Here is a 16483-nt window from a genome sequence, read left to right as displayed (position 1 = left end):
GAATCTGCAGAGATTTTAAATGAGACGTGTGGTGCTGATGGTTTATAGCGAGGCTGCCCTTTGAAATGGCACATAAATAACAGTCTAAGGGGCAATAATTCCTTGTTAAACTGTCAGTTTAATAAGGGCATGTTGTGTAGCGTCCTCATCCTTCATATCAATTCACTGCTGACAGGAACAGAAACACCACAAATTCTCACGCTCGCTCTCAATCTAGCCATTAAGTTACAAAACATAAAGTCAATCCATTAAGTTTAAATTCCAATGAAAAGCACCTCCATTCGTGACACATGCCAAACAAAGGGCCGTCAACACTTACTGACGAAGGAGGTTTCCCCCAGGAAGCCTCTGCGTTTGAGCGTCACCTCCAGGAATTTGGCGTCCTCATCCACCAGATAGTATTCCTTCTCCAGAGAGATCCAGGCCCAGTTGAGCCGGAATGGCTGAGGCTTTAGTTTGTTTCCACCTAAAAGGGCGAGAAAGAGCTTATTCCAGCAGGTCTGTGTTTGGAAGACTTTCCCCGCTGCACAGTACAATGAGGAAACAATCTAGTTTGTTCATGTTCGGAGCCGCTGAGGCATATAAACTGCTGCCTGCTCTGGGCTCCAGGATAAAAGAATCAAAGGGGCATTTTAATTTCGGAGGGGAAACATGATAACTTAATGCAGGGCTTCCCTGAACCTCCCTTCACTGAGCCTCAAGCCTTCTTATTCCACCTGGACGTTCACACTCTCAACCCTCAGCAGAGCGCGTACAAACGTACATATCCACGATCTGCTTTTGGAAGAATTCTCTGTATGATTTCTTTAATGAAGCTGGCCTCATCGTGTCCACGCTCTGCTGCTCTGCCTCTTGAACAAGGTGAAGGTTTGAATGTGAGAAGTGTATTTTCAGGGCTGAGAGAGCAATGAGGCTTCTTTTGCTCCAAAGGGGGACTGCAAAGACAGATTTTTACCCTCTCTTAAACTAATAAAACCTTAACTTACCTCAGCTTCTTGTTTGACAAACTCACATATTCTGCACTCAATCTGACTTTGATTTAGCACGTCTTTATCATGTGTGAAAGAGGCCGTGCTCATAAAACACTCTCCGGCAGAGTCACCTGCCACTGATCCACATCTTCAGACCCAATCCTGTCCTTAATCCATACTATCTCATGACTCATGTAATCCCTCAAACTGTCAGCTCAGTTTTGGTTACTGATGCGATTCTGGCCGCCTCAGAGATATTTAAGATTATAGGTTCTGCTACATAATCTGTTTTTTTAACAACAGCGGCGAAAGTCCCAAATGTCTTCTCCTTCAGCGAGGCGAGCCCGGTGACCTGTGACTTTTGATGTGAAATGGGTCAAGCTCTGCGGGTTCTTCAGATCAGGGAAGTTAGAAGAGTGCCTCTCTTTAGTCTTGCACGGCCGGGCACACCGACAGCGGCCCTGTTGACCTAACTCTGCTAAAGACGCTTAGACGAAGGGAACTTCACAGGGTCAGACGAAAACGCGGTGTGGGAGGACAGCTGTGTCTTTCTTAAAAACTAATCATGCTTAATTTGGTGTGATGCATGTCAGAAATTGTAAACACGAGGGTGAACATAACATCATGCCTGTCAAAATAGCTTGAAAAATGAAAAAGTGTACAGAGAACAATGGCAAGGAGCGCCTGCCTCTCCACACAATGAACCAGCATTGAGCTCAGTTTTGCCTCAGTGAGGAGGAAAGAGGCTGCAGTCTTTGTGCTGTGTGGCTGGGGAGAATGAAAACACTGGGGGGGGGGGTTGAGGGTGAGCATTCAGGATGGGAAGGGGGCCACTTCCTCACACCCACATGTCAACACCGAAGTCGAACCTGGTCAAGTCAAACGGGGCGACCCAGTGCTCAGATGGAGCCGATAGCATCAGGTGGATTTTCTGGGACTGACAGTAAACATGGAGGCCCTTTTCAGCAGACTGAAGGCGACTGCAGGTTCAGATAATCGCAGTGCCGTCCTCCACACACACAAAAGGACACATGAACGCCTGGTTGAAGGCAGGCAACATGGAGCCGCAGCGCCCAGCGGGTGCAGCGACCCTCGACCAAGCTCCACGCTCAGGTTTCCAACAGTCATGGCTAAAAATACAGGAAACATGGATCATGTCTGCTTTTGCTCAGCCTGAATTCCTTTTTAGTGTTTATACAGGACATACATACAACGATAAATTTAGAAACCATACAGTGTGACTTTGTCGTTTTCGAAGCAGAAACAACACACACTGACTGTATTCTGAAAATGTACACAAACCTCTGACCGATAAGACTTCAGCTCAATCTGCACTGCTTCATGTCCTGAATGGATAACCGGCTAAAGAAAACTCCTTGTTGAGGCCTGATGTCTGTCTTTGACAAACTTCAATTATCAGGTTGTTTCTGAGCTGGACAAAGTGTGTCCTGGCAGCCAGCCTTATTTGGAGCTGATATGAGGAGAAGCTTAGTCCGTGGCTATCAGCGCGGATTATCAAACGAACACGGCAGAGACAAAAAAGCTGCCTCTGTTTTGCCATCGAGCAATCAGGCAGCTTTGGGTTTCTGCATCGCTGCAGGGACTAAAACAATGGAGGTTTTATGAGTGAGACAAGAACGCTGCTATTGCATCTGCATTTCATAGACTGTTAGACTACAGAATACTCTGCTGAATAACACCCTTTTAAGAGGTTTACTGCAGTACTGTGGCACTCATCTGTCATAGTGTCCTTCTATAACTACATTTTAAACTTTTTTCACAAGATTATGTCAAAAATATATAAACACCGATCAGATTTACTTGCATAGATTGACTCAAATGTTGCCTGACGTGTATTTGCAGTCCAAAGAGACTTCATTCGTCTTCATTGCTGTAATTTAACATTTGATTTTGTGCAACAGCTCATCTTCCGCTTTTGTCCAATTGCCATTTCAAAGGTCAACAATAACACTTCAATCTCAAATTATGTCTCCTTTTTTCATTAATATAACCTTCACAACTGAATGAATCCCGGCAGGAAGAGGAGACCAGCGAATGAGCTACATCTGCCATTTTCCTCGACATGTGTACACTGTGTGGTCAACAGGTGCTGCTGCTTTGCAGTACAAGCAGTACTTTTGTCCAGAATAACCACTGTCAGGGTCGATGTCTCTCTTTCTCACCCCTCCAAGGAATTTCTAAGGCATCTCATTCACTGTTAACTTCTCATAGTGGCATTAAGTCAGAGGGAGGAATAACAAGTAGAACAGTTTTCTGGCTGAGCTCAGCAGTGTTAAAGCAAAGACTCCCGTCTATCGCTCTCTGTCTTTGTCTGTCTGCGTCCCACGAAACCTTCCTTCCCGCCAGACTCCCAGATTATGTGGAGCAGAGTGACAGCTGTACTCCACAAACCCCCCTCCATGTTCCCCTTCCTCCCTGTGTCGGCTTTGTTCGCTGAGGGGCTGGACAACTGAGAGCGACAGCAGGCCACAGTCTGGGTGGGCCAGATCTACCACCATGGCATGTCTCCCTGCCTGCCTCCGCATTGTTCACAGCAGTGTAAGAGAGGGGAATCTCCCTGTTCTCTGACTTCTATTGTCGATGTCAGACACTGAGGCTGGAGCTGGCATGAGTCTCCACAAACCAAGAAATAATCAAGATGCCAGACTTCCCAGAGTAGCACAGATGGAGTGCTTCAGGAAGGAGATGGTTTGGCTTCCCTCAGAATAGAATTGAGAGAAAGGTCTTCAAACACGGAAGTCAAAATAGCTTCTCTGACACGATTTTAGACATGATTAATGAGCTAATTTTTACGACACACATACTATATTAGCCTGGCTATCACATCCAATACATACAGTCGCTGCCCGGCTCAGCTCACATTTCCATTAGCTTTTCAAACTGGCAATCATCATAATTTCTGCCGGGATGAAAAGTTTTATAGCACCCACATGTTTCTAAACGTCCCTGTTAGCAGCTATTTAATAAATTAGCCTCAGTGTGATTGATGCTATGCACTGACAAGGGAAGGCAAAGAATATTAAAGAAGTATGTTAATGTTTTCCTGTTTCAGGACCTGAGTGAGACCTCCTGGATGCCTTCTAGATCTACGCTTGACTTATTTTAGTGCAGGAAGTCTCATAGTGGTACATGTAGCGATTCTGGTGCAGCATTTAACCAAAAAAGATCAGCTCCAGAAACACAAAGCTGTAAATCTGTGAAGGTCCAGCACGGTGAAATGACTCAATGACTGAATGCACTTCAAGTATCCAAAATCCTGCCTCAGCAAAACAACATCCAAACACACGCAGGGCATTATAGCCTGAGAGTTTTCCTGCAGCAGCCTCCTTTGATAGCACATTCTTAATTAGCACCCATTTACACAGCAGTGCTGCGTGCACCATACATAGACGCAGTGGGATAGTGGGTCAGGCCGGAGATATGATTGGAGCGGAAGGTCAATGTGAGGCTTTGACGTTCACCAGCATGATGCAAGGAAGAGCAACCTCCTAAGAATATCCACATCAAGTGACAAGCGTCACCATTATTGCATTTCCTCATTAATCATCCTGTTGATATAAATACTGCGGAGGTTCCAGTCTGCTATGCAAGGTATTTAAATACCAGTTTTTCAAGTATGGTCTATTAAATCACTGGGATGTCAAAAATCGATGTAAACAGAAGAATGTTAACTTTTCTTCTTTACTTTAACATCTTCGGTATATGAAGAGATTTTTCAAATAGTGAAAACTATAGCTTCCTCTCTGCGCTCCCAAGTATTCATGTCAGGAATGCTGCATGATTATCTATATTAATAACTCTTATCATTCCTTCCGGACAGCGCCAGCATGTGCTGTAAATCGACACATCGCAGCGGCTCGATTGCTGCTTCAGGGCAGTACAGTGAAGCTATCTCTGCAGGATGTCACAAATCATAATCTGTCAGGGCCTGAGAGCTTCATCCTCTCTGACCCTCGCTTGCAACACTTGGCAGGGCGACACAGATTCTTGCAACACTTTGGATATAAATCTAATAACATAGCAAATGCGGTACTAAGGCTCTTTATCCTTTGTCAAACTACTCTGTGTAGAATGATGAATAACGATGCACGAGCAGCAGACATAACTAAAAACGCTACAGATGTGCACAAACATTATCCAAACTTATTCCACAGCAGCACACACAGATGCCAAGTCATGCACCGCCTGCTCAAAGTTACAGTTATGTGGAAACACAACAGGATGAGGCTGTAATTAAGCACAGCGGTGCTCTGAACTCAACGTCAGCATGCTAACATGCGGATGCTAACTGGAATAATGTTTACCATGTTCATCATCTTAGTTTAGCATGTTAGCATGCTCACGTCTGTTGATTAGCACCTAACACAAGGCAGCTTTGGATTTTGGCCTTGATGATGCCACTGAATAGAAAGCAAAGGGATGACCCAAGATATGATACCCTACAGGGGGACATGAATGTCTGCAGCAAATTTCATGACAGTTAATCCGAAAGATGTTGAGGAATTGTACTCAAAACTGTAAATTTCAACTTCATGGCGACGCAAGAAAAGTAATGGTACCACCATAATCAGCATGCTTCACCCTTTGGTCACAATGGATGTCTCTACCAAATCTAACAGAAATCCATCAAAACGTTTCAGTCTGATCTAAAATGTCTATTTGGCAGACAATCTGACAGAGCGACACTGCAACAGTGCGAGCGCGGCTAAAAAGAAAAGGACAAGGAAAGGAGTGCCGGTAACTCAATGACAGCTTGGCTGGGGGCAGCAACAGTTTTGCCATATGAGAGCAGATAAGAATAAACGCTGTGGCCATACATCATAACTCCCCTCCCCTGCAGCCCTCCAACCACCATAAATCAAGGCTGAAGAAAAAAGTAGAAAAAGAGAAAGAAAGACAGAGAAGTAGGCGATATCATGGGTCACTGAAAGGGATATGGGGAAAACCCAGCAAGGAAAGAAAAGGGACAGAAATGGAGAAGAGGTCAAAGATGAAGAAGAAAAAGAATAGTAATACCAAGAAGGGGTCTTAGAGGAGGAGAAGGTGTGGTGGAGGGGGACCAGGCCTCAGCTTCCAGTCACAGGGGGCCCAGACTGTGGCACCATTAGCCAGTAAATCTCCTGGTGACTGTTGACACGGGTGACATGTAAGATCCCCAAACACAGTTAGGAAGTTGGGGTGTAACGTGGTCGTGTCAGTCAGCACGCAGTTCCACTGGACACCAGAGTGCAGCAACTGTGCTGAGGAAAGTTCACAGAGGTCTAACTACGGTACAGACAAATATATAAATACACATTTTCCTGCTCTTTTTGCTCATTTTCACGTTCGTGGTATCACTGCAGCCCCTGGGGAAGTGCCCCTCCAGAGCAGGCACCTTCGCAGGGGAAGTTTGCAGGTTATCGGGCTATCTGAGATTGGGTTGGATTTCTGCAGAGCTGGGAGTGGGGTGACGGGGGGGGGCTTTGAAAGGGGATCCCCCTGGAGCCTTCCCTCTCACGTACACACCTGTCTGCTTGGGATACCACTTCACTTCCAGGCCCTGCTCTGTCTGTGGCTCCGGAGTCTGGAGTCTCCAAGGAAGTGCATTCCTCTCCCGGCTCTGAATGATCACATAACACTCAACCCACAGGGGTCTCTGATCCCGCTCCAGAGCTGGAAGACTATATTGTTGCTATTGGAAAAAGCACAGAGGCCGAATGAACTTATCTGAACGTAGAGGCTCTGTTCTCTCGCACTTCTCATCTGTTAATCAGCAGAGTTTAATTAGTACTGCCGTGAAATCTGAGGATATCTTGCACCTAAGGTTCGCAAGTGAAGGCAGCACTTATGAAGACCACTACACTCCAAAGTTAAAAGAGCTGACATCAATTTACTCTTAGTCCTAAGACTAAGCAATGAACAGATGTCTCAACATGTCTAACAGTAAGTAAGGGTCCCCTTTCTTAGCCTGTAGCTCACTGGGCCCATGTCTGATGGACAAGGATATATGCGAGCTGCGTATCCACTTGTAAAAACAAGTATTTATTGCCTCAGTATGCCACACTTTGAAAGGCTGCAGGGAGTTTCAGCCCTGGTCACTTGCATGCAGGTCATTGCTTTTCAACCCAGCAGATTCCCAGCAGATAGACAGAATGACAAGTTGAACTGCTGTTTTTGTTTGAGGTCATTGCCACACCACAACAAGACAGCTGCACTGGTTTTTCAAACTGTGTTGTGGCATTTCATCAGCTATTCTAAATATGAAGGTCAATGACCCAAGTTCAGATATCAGATAAGATAATTTGGTAAAAACTGTTCAGCCCGTCAGTCAATGTTTCTTCATCCCTCCCTGCAGCTCTCACACAAAAACTGTTTGATTCCTCAGATAAGAGCTTTTGTGGGTCATCAAATCATCAATGGCCACACGTATGAGCTTCTTAAGTCCTGTTAAATGATGGATTTTACTTTGGAGGCAGCAAGAGCTCAACATCAGCATTAAGGAAATATTTCTCTGTAAGGTGATGCTAAACATGCTGAAAGTTATGAGACAGCAAATGTTTATCTAATGATATATAAAATCATATTCTGTGGATGTGAAAAGTGCCCTAAATGCACAAATATTTCCATGTAAACTAAAATATTTCAGCACACAAAGGGAGTTTATGTTTGACTTAATTCATGTATTTAGTCGTCTACAATGCACAAACTTGTGAGCAAACATAACATTCCGCATCTCAGCTTCCTCAGGTAGATTCTTTGTGTTTCTGCTTGTCATGTCAATGATTTATGCACCTCCACCGGACTTCTGCAAAGAGGTCACAAGCCAAAAAGCCTGCTTTATGTGTCCTGACTTGATAGAACTACACTAACTTTTTCCCCAAAGTCCAGAATTTAACTGCAGACCAGCAGGTCCACACTGAGACCCTTGATGTGAAAACTGAATGTCCACCCCTGACTTCTTACTAAGACAACTGTGCCTGGCCACACTCATGCCATTGCTACTTCACACAAAGCACATTCAAGACTCTGATTAAGATCTTCATGTATCTGTAAGATACATATTATATAGATAGTTTTAGAAACATACATGTAACATGCAACACGTCTCCTGCTGCAAAGTATGTCAACCTGCTATATTACCCCTTCAAGGTATGTTAATGATTTCGACTCAGTGCATTTGTGTGTGTATTCTTGACTTGTGAAGAAGCATCAGTGCAGTGCATGTAGTGGCAGGTACCCTTTGCAGGCTGCTAAGACCCTTAAGCAGCTGCCCATATCAGTGCATCTGAAGGGTGTTTCCTAAAATGAGGTCACACTCAAGCCATGTTGAATTTAAGAACTTACTTAGCGAAATAGCTCTGAAAATGCTTTGTGCAGGACTAAGCTCGACTCGGGGTAAAAAAGCATTGCTGTCTATGAGGGAGGATTACAGCTCATAAGATCATTGTGGACCGTTCTCTGGATCATCTCTGATCTGCTACTAGGTCACTTTTCTCCCTCTGTCCCTCTTTGTCAAACTACTACAAACCAAACAATTGAAAAATGACAAAAGAAGCAACTGTTTGGATTCATTACAAACTTTAAGATTAGAAATTGTAGTAATTTTTTCTAGTGATGGAGCAACAAAAAACAATTAATTCACAATTTCAGATTAAGAAGCGTGCTGACAGAGAGCATTTAAAGGGGATAATCTCTGGTGCAAACTTCTAAAGATCCAGAGTTTTGCTTCTCACACAAACACACCTACTGAGATTTATTAGCAGATAGGCTGACCATCAGCATGCTCTCCGCCTGCATGCCACTACATGTCCAGGATAATGCTGCCTCCCCCCAGGAGTCACCTCTTCAACACCTCACATTAGTGATTCACCGGTTGGCTTAAATGGCTTTTATCTGTTATTTGATCTTTTTTCCGGAAGCGCCTGTGCATTTGTGCGTGTCTGTGTGTGCCCCTATATATATGTGCAGTGAGTGTGCAGCTGAGCATATGCCAACCAGTTTATTATGTGGAATATGTGTATGCTATTAATTACATGTATGTTGTGGTGTAAGCTGAAGCGTGTGGTCTTCACATGTGAACCGTGGTCCTGCAGAAACACGGTTCTGTTTTATGCCCCAGCCTGCACCACTGCACCTGGTTCAGCTGACTTGGCCGGAAGCTTAAACAATGTACAAAAGCAAACAGAAAAGGGCCTGTTGAGCTAATTGAAGCCCTTGTGTGCCCTTCCTGTGGTTAAACCTCCATTTGAAGACAGAAAGGCCAACCAGCTTTGCTTCAGGCAGATTAATAGGTCACAAATCTATGATAAAGAAATAATCATAATACTGTCGAACAGATTAAAATAATAACGTATGTGTTATTTATTTCAATCAACGTCAGAGCTAATGATGCTCATTAAAATAAATTATCACCTATTACTTACAGTCTGGGGAAAATGTTAATTACTGGAATCCTGGTGAGGCGAATGAGAGGCTTCACTTTGCTGACAAAAAGACAGTAATTTGACAAAAAGACACATCCTCCCAGTCTTGCCTTCTCAATGACCCTGATGGAGATAGTGGTGTTATCACCAACAAGGCCTTCAATCCAGCGTAATTATAGACTAAACTTTCCCTGCTGCATTGATTGCATTTCCAAATCTTGTTTTGTATTTTATAGCTGACACCAAAATAGCAAAGGCCATCTGTTGCATTTTATTACTTTGCATTTTCTATATTTATAATGTCATTCATGTAAATCTACCTAAGAGCTAGAGGTGACAAGCTTATACAGTATATGATCATGTCTGTACTATTTAAGAGGATTCTTTTAGGATAAACAGGATAAGAGCATGTTCACAGATAGATTGTCACGTTATACCTGCAGGTATTAATAATATTCCACAAGTGCAGTTCATATGACAGGGGTCTGTGAGGAAATACAATATTCAGATAGACTCAGAGTTACTGAAAACCAAAGCGTATGAGTGGAGCACCCAAGAAAAAGGAGAAAGAAAGGAATGGCTGTAATTTGAAGTGTAAAGGACCGTACTGGATGTTAATGGCTTGTAAAGCCGAAAGCAGAGACCAGAAAACAGAATATTTTCATTTGAATCACACTGAATGGATTTTGTGAGGCTGATTCCAAGAAGAAAGCATAAAGTGAATACCTCATCAGGCATACCTTTACACGTTTCATTGTGTCACTTCAAGCACAGGATGAAAGGGGACAAACTCAGAAAAGTACCCTGGGGGAGAGGATCCCATTGTTCCTCAACAATAAAGTTTAGAGCACGAGGTTGCCCCACCTCTTTCACTTTTACCAATCCACAGTCAGTGTTTGGCTAATGTCCCCTTTGACCCCGTCCTTTAAACCTGGTACTCTTTCCAGTGGGGCGAAAAGAGACGGTGGCTCTATACTGGGTGTCAGTCATGGCTAACTGCCTTAAGTCTTTGTGATGCAAACACTTGTGAGATTGACAGAGAGCAGGAAGTTTCAATTTTAAGAAGCCTACAGATATAGTTTGAGGACAGCCTTCAGGCAAATGATTCCTGAGTATTGAGCCCCAGTTTGGTGTTGGTGCACACAAATATGAGATATTGGATTCCTACCCTTGTCTTCAATTGTGAAGTAGAAGATGTCACTTGTGGCGTTGCTCCCATCCAACAGCACGTAACAGATCTTCATGTCATCGATATCAGCTGTTGGTATGACAAATATAGACAGATAGAGTGTTTGCTGAAAGCGTGATAACTGACAACTGTGACGACTAAAGCCACTTTTACAAGGTTTTAGTTTCAGCCCTCAGGATCCAATTAAAGTGACAAGGACCCCAGGAGATGGGCTTTGAAACATTCAGGACTGTTTTATGTTTTAAATATTTTGTCAAATACAAATATCTATTACAGAAATCTCATCTTGTTATTATAATGATGACGATTATCAGTTAATTATCAATATTATTAGTGTCATTATATGATCAGTTATTATATTATATGTGCATGGTATCTTATAAGCATAGTATAAATAAATGATTAAATGATGAGACATTATCTTACCTTGTGTGAAGGTCTTGATGCTGTCATTGCCCTGGGCAGTGTTGATGATGAAGCCATGCAGGGGAGCTTGAGACACTGTGTATTTAAGAACTTTCTGGTTACTGTCACGGTCCTCTGATCGAAGGGCCTTGCTGGTGATCAGGAAACCCAGGTGGCCTGTTTGGAGATTCTTCAGTGAGGCAGCGGCTTTGTTAACCACAATCTGGGGCACACCATTGTCTACAGTATTGATGTGAATCGTCATCATCTGGGGCTTGCGTGTCTCATACACAGTGTCAGGAAAGACATAAAAATCAGTATGAGTGCCATCTGTGACAGTGAAGGAGAAGCTGTCTTCGTTGGTCTCAGTGCCATCATGTTTATAGCTGATAAGGTTCTCGTTTAGGTCCTGTTTGGAAAAGGTTACAATTGGTTTGGTGTTGTTGAAAAGCAGCTGCCCATGCACTGGCACCTGGGTGACTATGAATCGCAATAGGTTGTCTGGGGTGTCACGGTCCTCAGCTGTCAATTCAAATGGTGTGATGAGCTTGGTTTCTCCTTCCTCCACAACCAATTTGTTTATAGTCAAGACAGGCTTCTTATTGTCTACATCAGTGATGGACACTCTGAAGGTACGGAAGACAGGGTTGTAACCATCTGTCACCTCAAACTCAAAGCTGTCCATTTTCATCTCATCATCAGAGGTGTGGATGTAATAGATCTTGTTACCAGCAAGCTGCAGTTGGGTGAAGGTGGAAATGGGAACACCTGGGTGGTCAGTGCTCTCTAAGTGGCCTCTACTAGGTGCTCTTGTGATGCTAAAGCTGAGGTATTCATCAGGACTGTTAATGTCAGTGGTGCTGAGGAGGTCAGTGGTAAGAGTTACTTTTCCTCCTTCTTTTAGAGTCACTCCTTTGTTGATAACATCTGGAAAGACCATGTCAATGCTTCCAATGTTGATGTAAAAGTAACGGTCAATAAGGGGATTGATGCCATCTGTGACATCAAACTTCAGCAGGTCACGGATTCCCTCCTGTCCTGTGTGTACATACTGGATGAGCTGTCTGTCGATTTCGTCCTGTGTGAAGTTCATCCCGAGGGTTATATTACCTAAAACATCACCAAACTTACTGATACGTTGAAGGTAACCTTGGCCCGGGCCGTAGCGTACAACATATGTTAATTCTTTGTCTTCAGAGTCAAGATCTGTGGCCTTCAAAACCCTGTTGCTGATGACTTTTGTCTCTCCAATCTCAACATCAAGGCCATCATTTATAGCCATTCTCGGTGTCTCATCGTCAACAGGAATAACCATTATAAGAACCGTTTTTTCCACTTTATGTTTCCCATCCGAGAGCCTGATTTCAAAGCTGTCCTCTTTGGTCTCTGAGTCATCGTGTTCGTAGACAATGTTGGATGCCTCTTTGATCTGTTCCAAGTTGAAAGTTTCCACAGGAATAGTGCCAGTGCTGAGCTGCTGAACTATTGTACCGTGTTTGGGGTTTTTGATGACCTCAAAGTGTAGCTCATCCCCAGGGATGTCAGCATCAGCTGCATTCAAAATTGGTGTGTCAATGACCAGACTCATGCCCTCCATTACCACAAACTCACGGATGAAAATCTCAGGCTTCTCATCATTGGCTGGAATGATGACTATGGGGAAGAAGTGGCGTTCAGAGAAGTTAACACCATCTGAGCAGCGAAAGGTGAAGCGATCTTCAACAGGTTCAACGCCTTTGTGTATGCTTTGGACATAGTAGATATGACCGAGGGCAACATCTTTAATGTTAAAGGCAGTGATGGCTGTCCCAGTCCTGGATTTCTCAGAGCCTGCAGCTGGGGAGATGTTCTCCACATAACCAGATGTCGGTTGGACAATGATGGTACACAGGATATCATCATTGTCAGTGTCGATATCCTCAGCTTGGATGTGGTCCAGAGTAATGACATTCTTTTCCCCTTCCACTGCAACAAACTGCTCTCCAACACTGACAATAGGTGGAATGCTGTCAACAGGAAGGATGGTGACATGAACTGTTATACCTTGGACCTTGTTGCCACCAACAACCCACTGATCTGACAAATCAGACAGAGTAAGGTTAAAGGAGTCGTGTTCTTTGATTGGTCCGATTTCACCAGATGTGTGAGCATACACCACTGCCCCATTAATGATGTCTTCCTGGGTGAATCTCTCAGAGGGAGCACCATTAACCAGGATCTCTCCCAGCCTGGGAGGCTCTTCAACAATGAAAGTGAGCCTGAGGTCATCTGTGTCTTCATCACGGCCCTGAATGACATTACTTGTAATCTCCGTGGCTCCATTCTCCAATACATCGATGGATGCTCCAAGCAGACCTGCTGGGAGTATAATAGTGGGGGTCTTGTCATCAACTGGCTCGATGGTGATCTTAATGGTGATGGGAACCTCGTGAAAACCATCACTCACATCAAGCTTAATGACATCACTGTGGGATTCCTCTCCACCGTGGATGTAAGTTAGGCGACCATTTGCGATGTCTTGAAGTACAAATATTTCACCATTTGACATGTCGATCCCCAAATACTGCAGCTGCCCATATGCTGGAGTTTGGGTCACGATGAAGACAATATTTTCATCCTCTGTATCTGTATCTGTGGCATAAAGCTCTTTTGTTGTAATGACATATGTATTTCTTTCCATAACAGTGAACCCTGTGTTGGTGATAAGTGGGGGTTTGTTGTCAAATGGTTGCAGGAAAATGGTGAAAAGTCCATCTACTGTATTACCAGAAGTGTCCTCCACAGTGAACGTGAACTGAGCCACTTTTGGAGTGATGCCCAGCTCCTGGTCTGGAGGCTTGTAAGCTACTTTGTGGTGATTAACCTGGGCCTGTGTGAACTCTGTAATTACAGTGTCAGGGCTGTCAGTCAGCACAATTTCACCCAAGGGGACTGGATTGTTCTCATCTGTGTCAGTTGGGGGCTTAGTGATGGTGTACTTCAGGTCCCTACCATCAGAATCGAGATCACTATAACATAAGAATTTCTTCTTGAAGTGTGTTAGCTCATACTCCTGAACCGTCATGTGAAGGGTGGTGCCCGGAAAAAGGTCTGGGGCGAGGTCATCGACAGGATGTATTTTGATCGTGAACATATGTTCACCTGATTGATTAGGAGGGTCATTATCATCTTGGACCCGGAACACAAAATGATCAATCACAGTGGTAGTACTATGGGGTCCGATGTGATGATAGAACAGTTTTCCATCAAGAATATCCTGCTGAAACCATTCAGTCACCACCTGCTCAAACATCTCATCTGTCTCACTGAACTTCCAGAGAGACGGGTCAGAGGGAGGCTCCACTTGCCTTAGCAGGAGTTCCCCTACAGTGGAGTAAGGTGCTTCCAAGACAAACTTAATAGTGGAATCTTCTGAATCAATATCTGTGGCGCTCAGGATGAGGGGAGAGATCTGCATGACTTCATTCTTGAATAGCACCAGGCCAGTGTTAGCATTGATAATAGGTGGCTCATCATCAGTTGGAGCAATAGTGATTGGGAACAGAAACTCAACTTCATTACTGCCATCAGTCATTCTGAAAATAATGTTGTCACTATAGGTATCGCTGCCATCATGTTGGTACACCACAATGCCTGCATCTAGATCAGCAGGTGTGAAGAACTTCCTGCGAGTGCCAAGTATGGTCAGGACTCCATGCTTTAAGCCATCAACAACAGTTATTCTCACATCTTCCAGGTTATCCTCATCACTAATCTCTAAATTCTGGGAGCTGGAGAGAGCTCGGGACTGCCCTTCAAACAATAGCTGCCCTGTATTTTTGGTCGCTACAGGAGCCAAGGTATTCATAGGCTTCACCACAATCATAAAAGCAAATGTATCAGACACAGCACCATCAGTGTCTACAATTTCAAGCTCTAGCTGGAAAATCCTCTCCACTTCTGAGTCCTCTGAGGGTGGCTTATAAGCTATTTTAAGATCTTTGATGTCTCGCTGATAGAAAGAGGTGATAGGCAGGTTCTGATCATCTGTGCTGATGATATAGCCCTGCTGAGGGCTCAGCGGTGAGGTAATGTTGAAGATTAAATCATCTGGGTCAGATTCAACATCTTCAGCAGCCAGCATGTCACTTGTAATAGCTGTCATCACAAACTGATCAACCTCCATCATCATCATAGCTACAAAGCTGGGTTTAGGGGCGGTATTCTCTGCACCCTCTCTGATTCTAACCATCATTTGGAAATGCTCTTGCATTATAGTGTTGCCTTCGCTATCCCGCAGCTCTACCATCATTGGAATATAGTCTCTGTTTGGTGAGTTGGTTTTAGCTGTGTGCTTGTAGCGTATGCCCAGTTTCACAAACTCATCACAGTCAACCATTTGGCCATTTGAGGGGTTATTCAAAAGAGTGCCATACCTGGGAAGACCTCCTTCGCCGATCAGAGTGGTGATCTTACACTGTGTGACACCATCCTCAAAGGAAAACTCCAGGCCCTTATTATCAACAGGGTTGCTTTCACCACTGAGCTTTTCAACATTAAGGGGCATATTCCTGGTGAGGATTTCAAGCTGCTGGAAAACCACCTCAACTTCCAGCATGAGAGGGATGATAACTGTGTCTGTCTGGGAGTCATAACGAAGTTGCAATTTCACGCGATCCTTGCTGGGGCTCCGGGATCCAAAATGAGTGTATTTCACGTCATCTGGTCCAAACGAACAGGGGAACTTTTTAGGAGTCAGCATCCCTGGTTTCTGGGCCAGTGGGTTGTTGTCCAAAACTGTGATGTGGCAGCGGTCACCTGGCTGCACTTCTGTTACCAGGTCATTCACAGGGTCCAGAAACACAGACCTGCCAAAAGGCACCCTGATCCCATTGTTAGCGATGATGATATTGTCTTCATTAGGTCCAGATCTATGGTGATAAAGATGACCTTGCTCAAATGGCTCTGCATGTACTGAGGCAAAACAGATGCTGAGAGCAAATGTCACAAGCAAGCATCTCAAAAGTGCCCACTTCTGACAAAGTGGGGAACTTTGCAGACAACCAGCCATGTCCACTGCTAGTTGCCTTGCAATTTATTTCACAAGTCAGCAGTAGCAGGCAGATTCCTGTCCCAAATAGACAAAAAGCATACAAAAAAGAAAACTCTCTCTGATGGTTTGGGTCTTGGAGTGTGTCCTCTGTGCCTCTCTCTGTTTCTATGCGGCCACACAGAGACACAAGTGTGGTGAATGCTGCAGGGTTCTGCAGGTAATAATGAAACAGTAGACAGTGACAGGCGCAGGCTCCTCCTTCTGTCAGCGCAGGGAGGGAGCCTCCTGCCCCCATGGCTAATTTAAGATAGACCATTGGACAAGACTGTGAAAGTGCTCCCTCAACCAACACCCACCCTTCTCCCCCTCAGTGAAAAAAAGTCAGGGAAAAAATCCAGTGCAAAAATCACTCTCACCTAAATTAGTGGAATCTGGGTCATTACATACATTTTCACTGTCTGTT

General features: G+C 44.2%; 1 protein-coding gene across 4 annotated transcripts in view; it reads right to left on the bottom strand.

Moving 5' to 3' along the window:
- frem3 (Fras1 related extracellular matrix 3) overlaps window positions 1-16038 on the bottom strand; it is a 28628-nt gene extending 12590 nt beyond the window's left edge. For all 4 annotated transcript variants that reach the window (XM_070981138.1, XM_070981146.1, XM_070981163.1 and 1 more), the window contains exons 1-3: window positions 11010-16038; window positions 10563-10652; window positions 320-466 (exon numbers count right to left, since the gene is read on the bottom strand). In XM_070981138.1, coding sequence (XP_070837239.1) covers window positions 320-466; window positions 10563-10652; window positions 11010-16038 — 5266 coding nt within the window. The remainder of the gene's footprint in view (window positions 1-319; window positions 467-10562; window positions 10653-11009) is intronic.
- Window positions 16039-16483: the final 445 nt, after the last annotated feature.

Source organism: Chaetodon trifascialis, chromosome 2 (assembly GCF_039877785.1).
Source record: "Chaetodon trifascialis isolate fChaTrf1 chromosome 2, fChaTrf1.hap1, whole genome shotgun sequence".
In the NCBI taxonomy this organism is placed as follows: domain Eukaryota; kingdom Metazoa; phylum Chordata; class Actinopteri; order Chaetodontiformes; family Chaetodontidae; genus Chaetodon; species Chaetodon trifascialis.
Note: the sequence above shows the minus strand (reverse complement) of the source record. Positions and strands in the feature narration are given on the sequence as shown.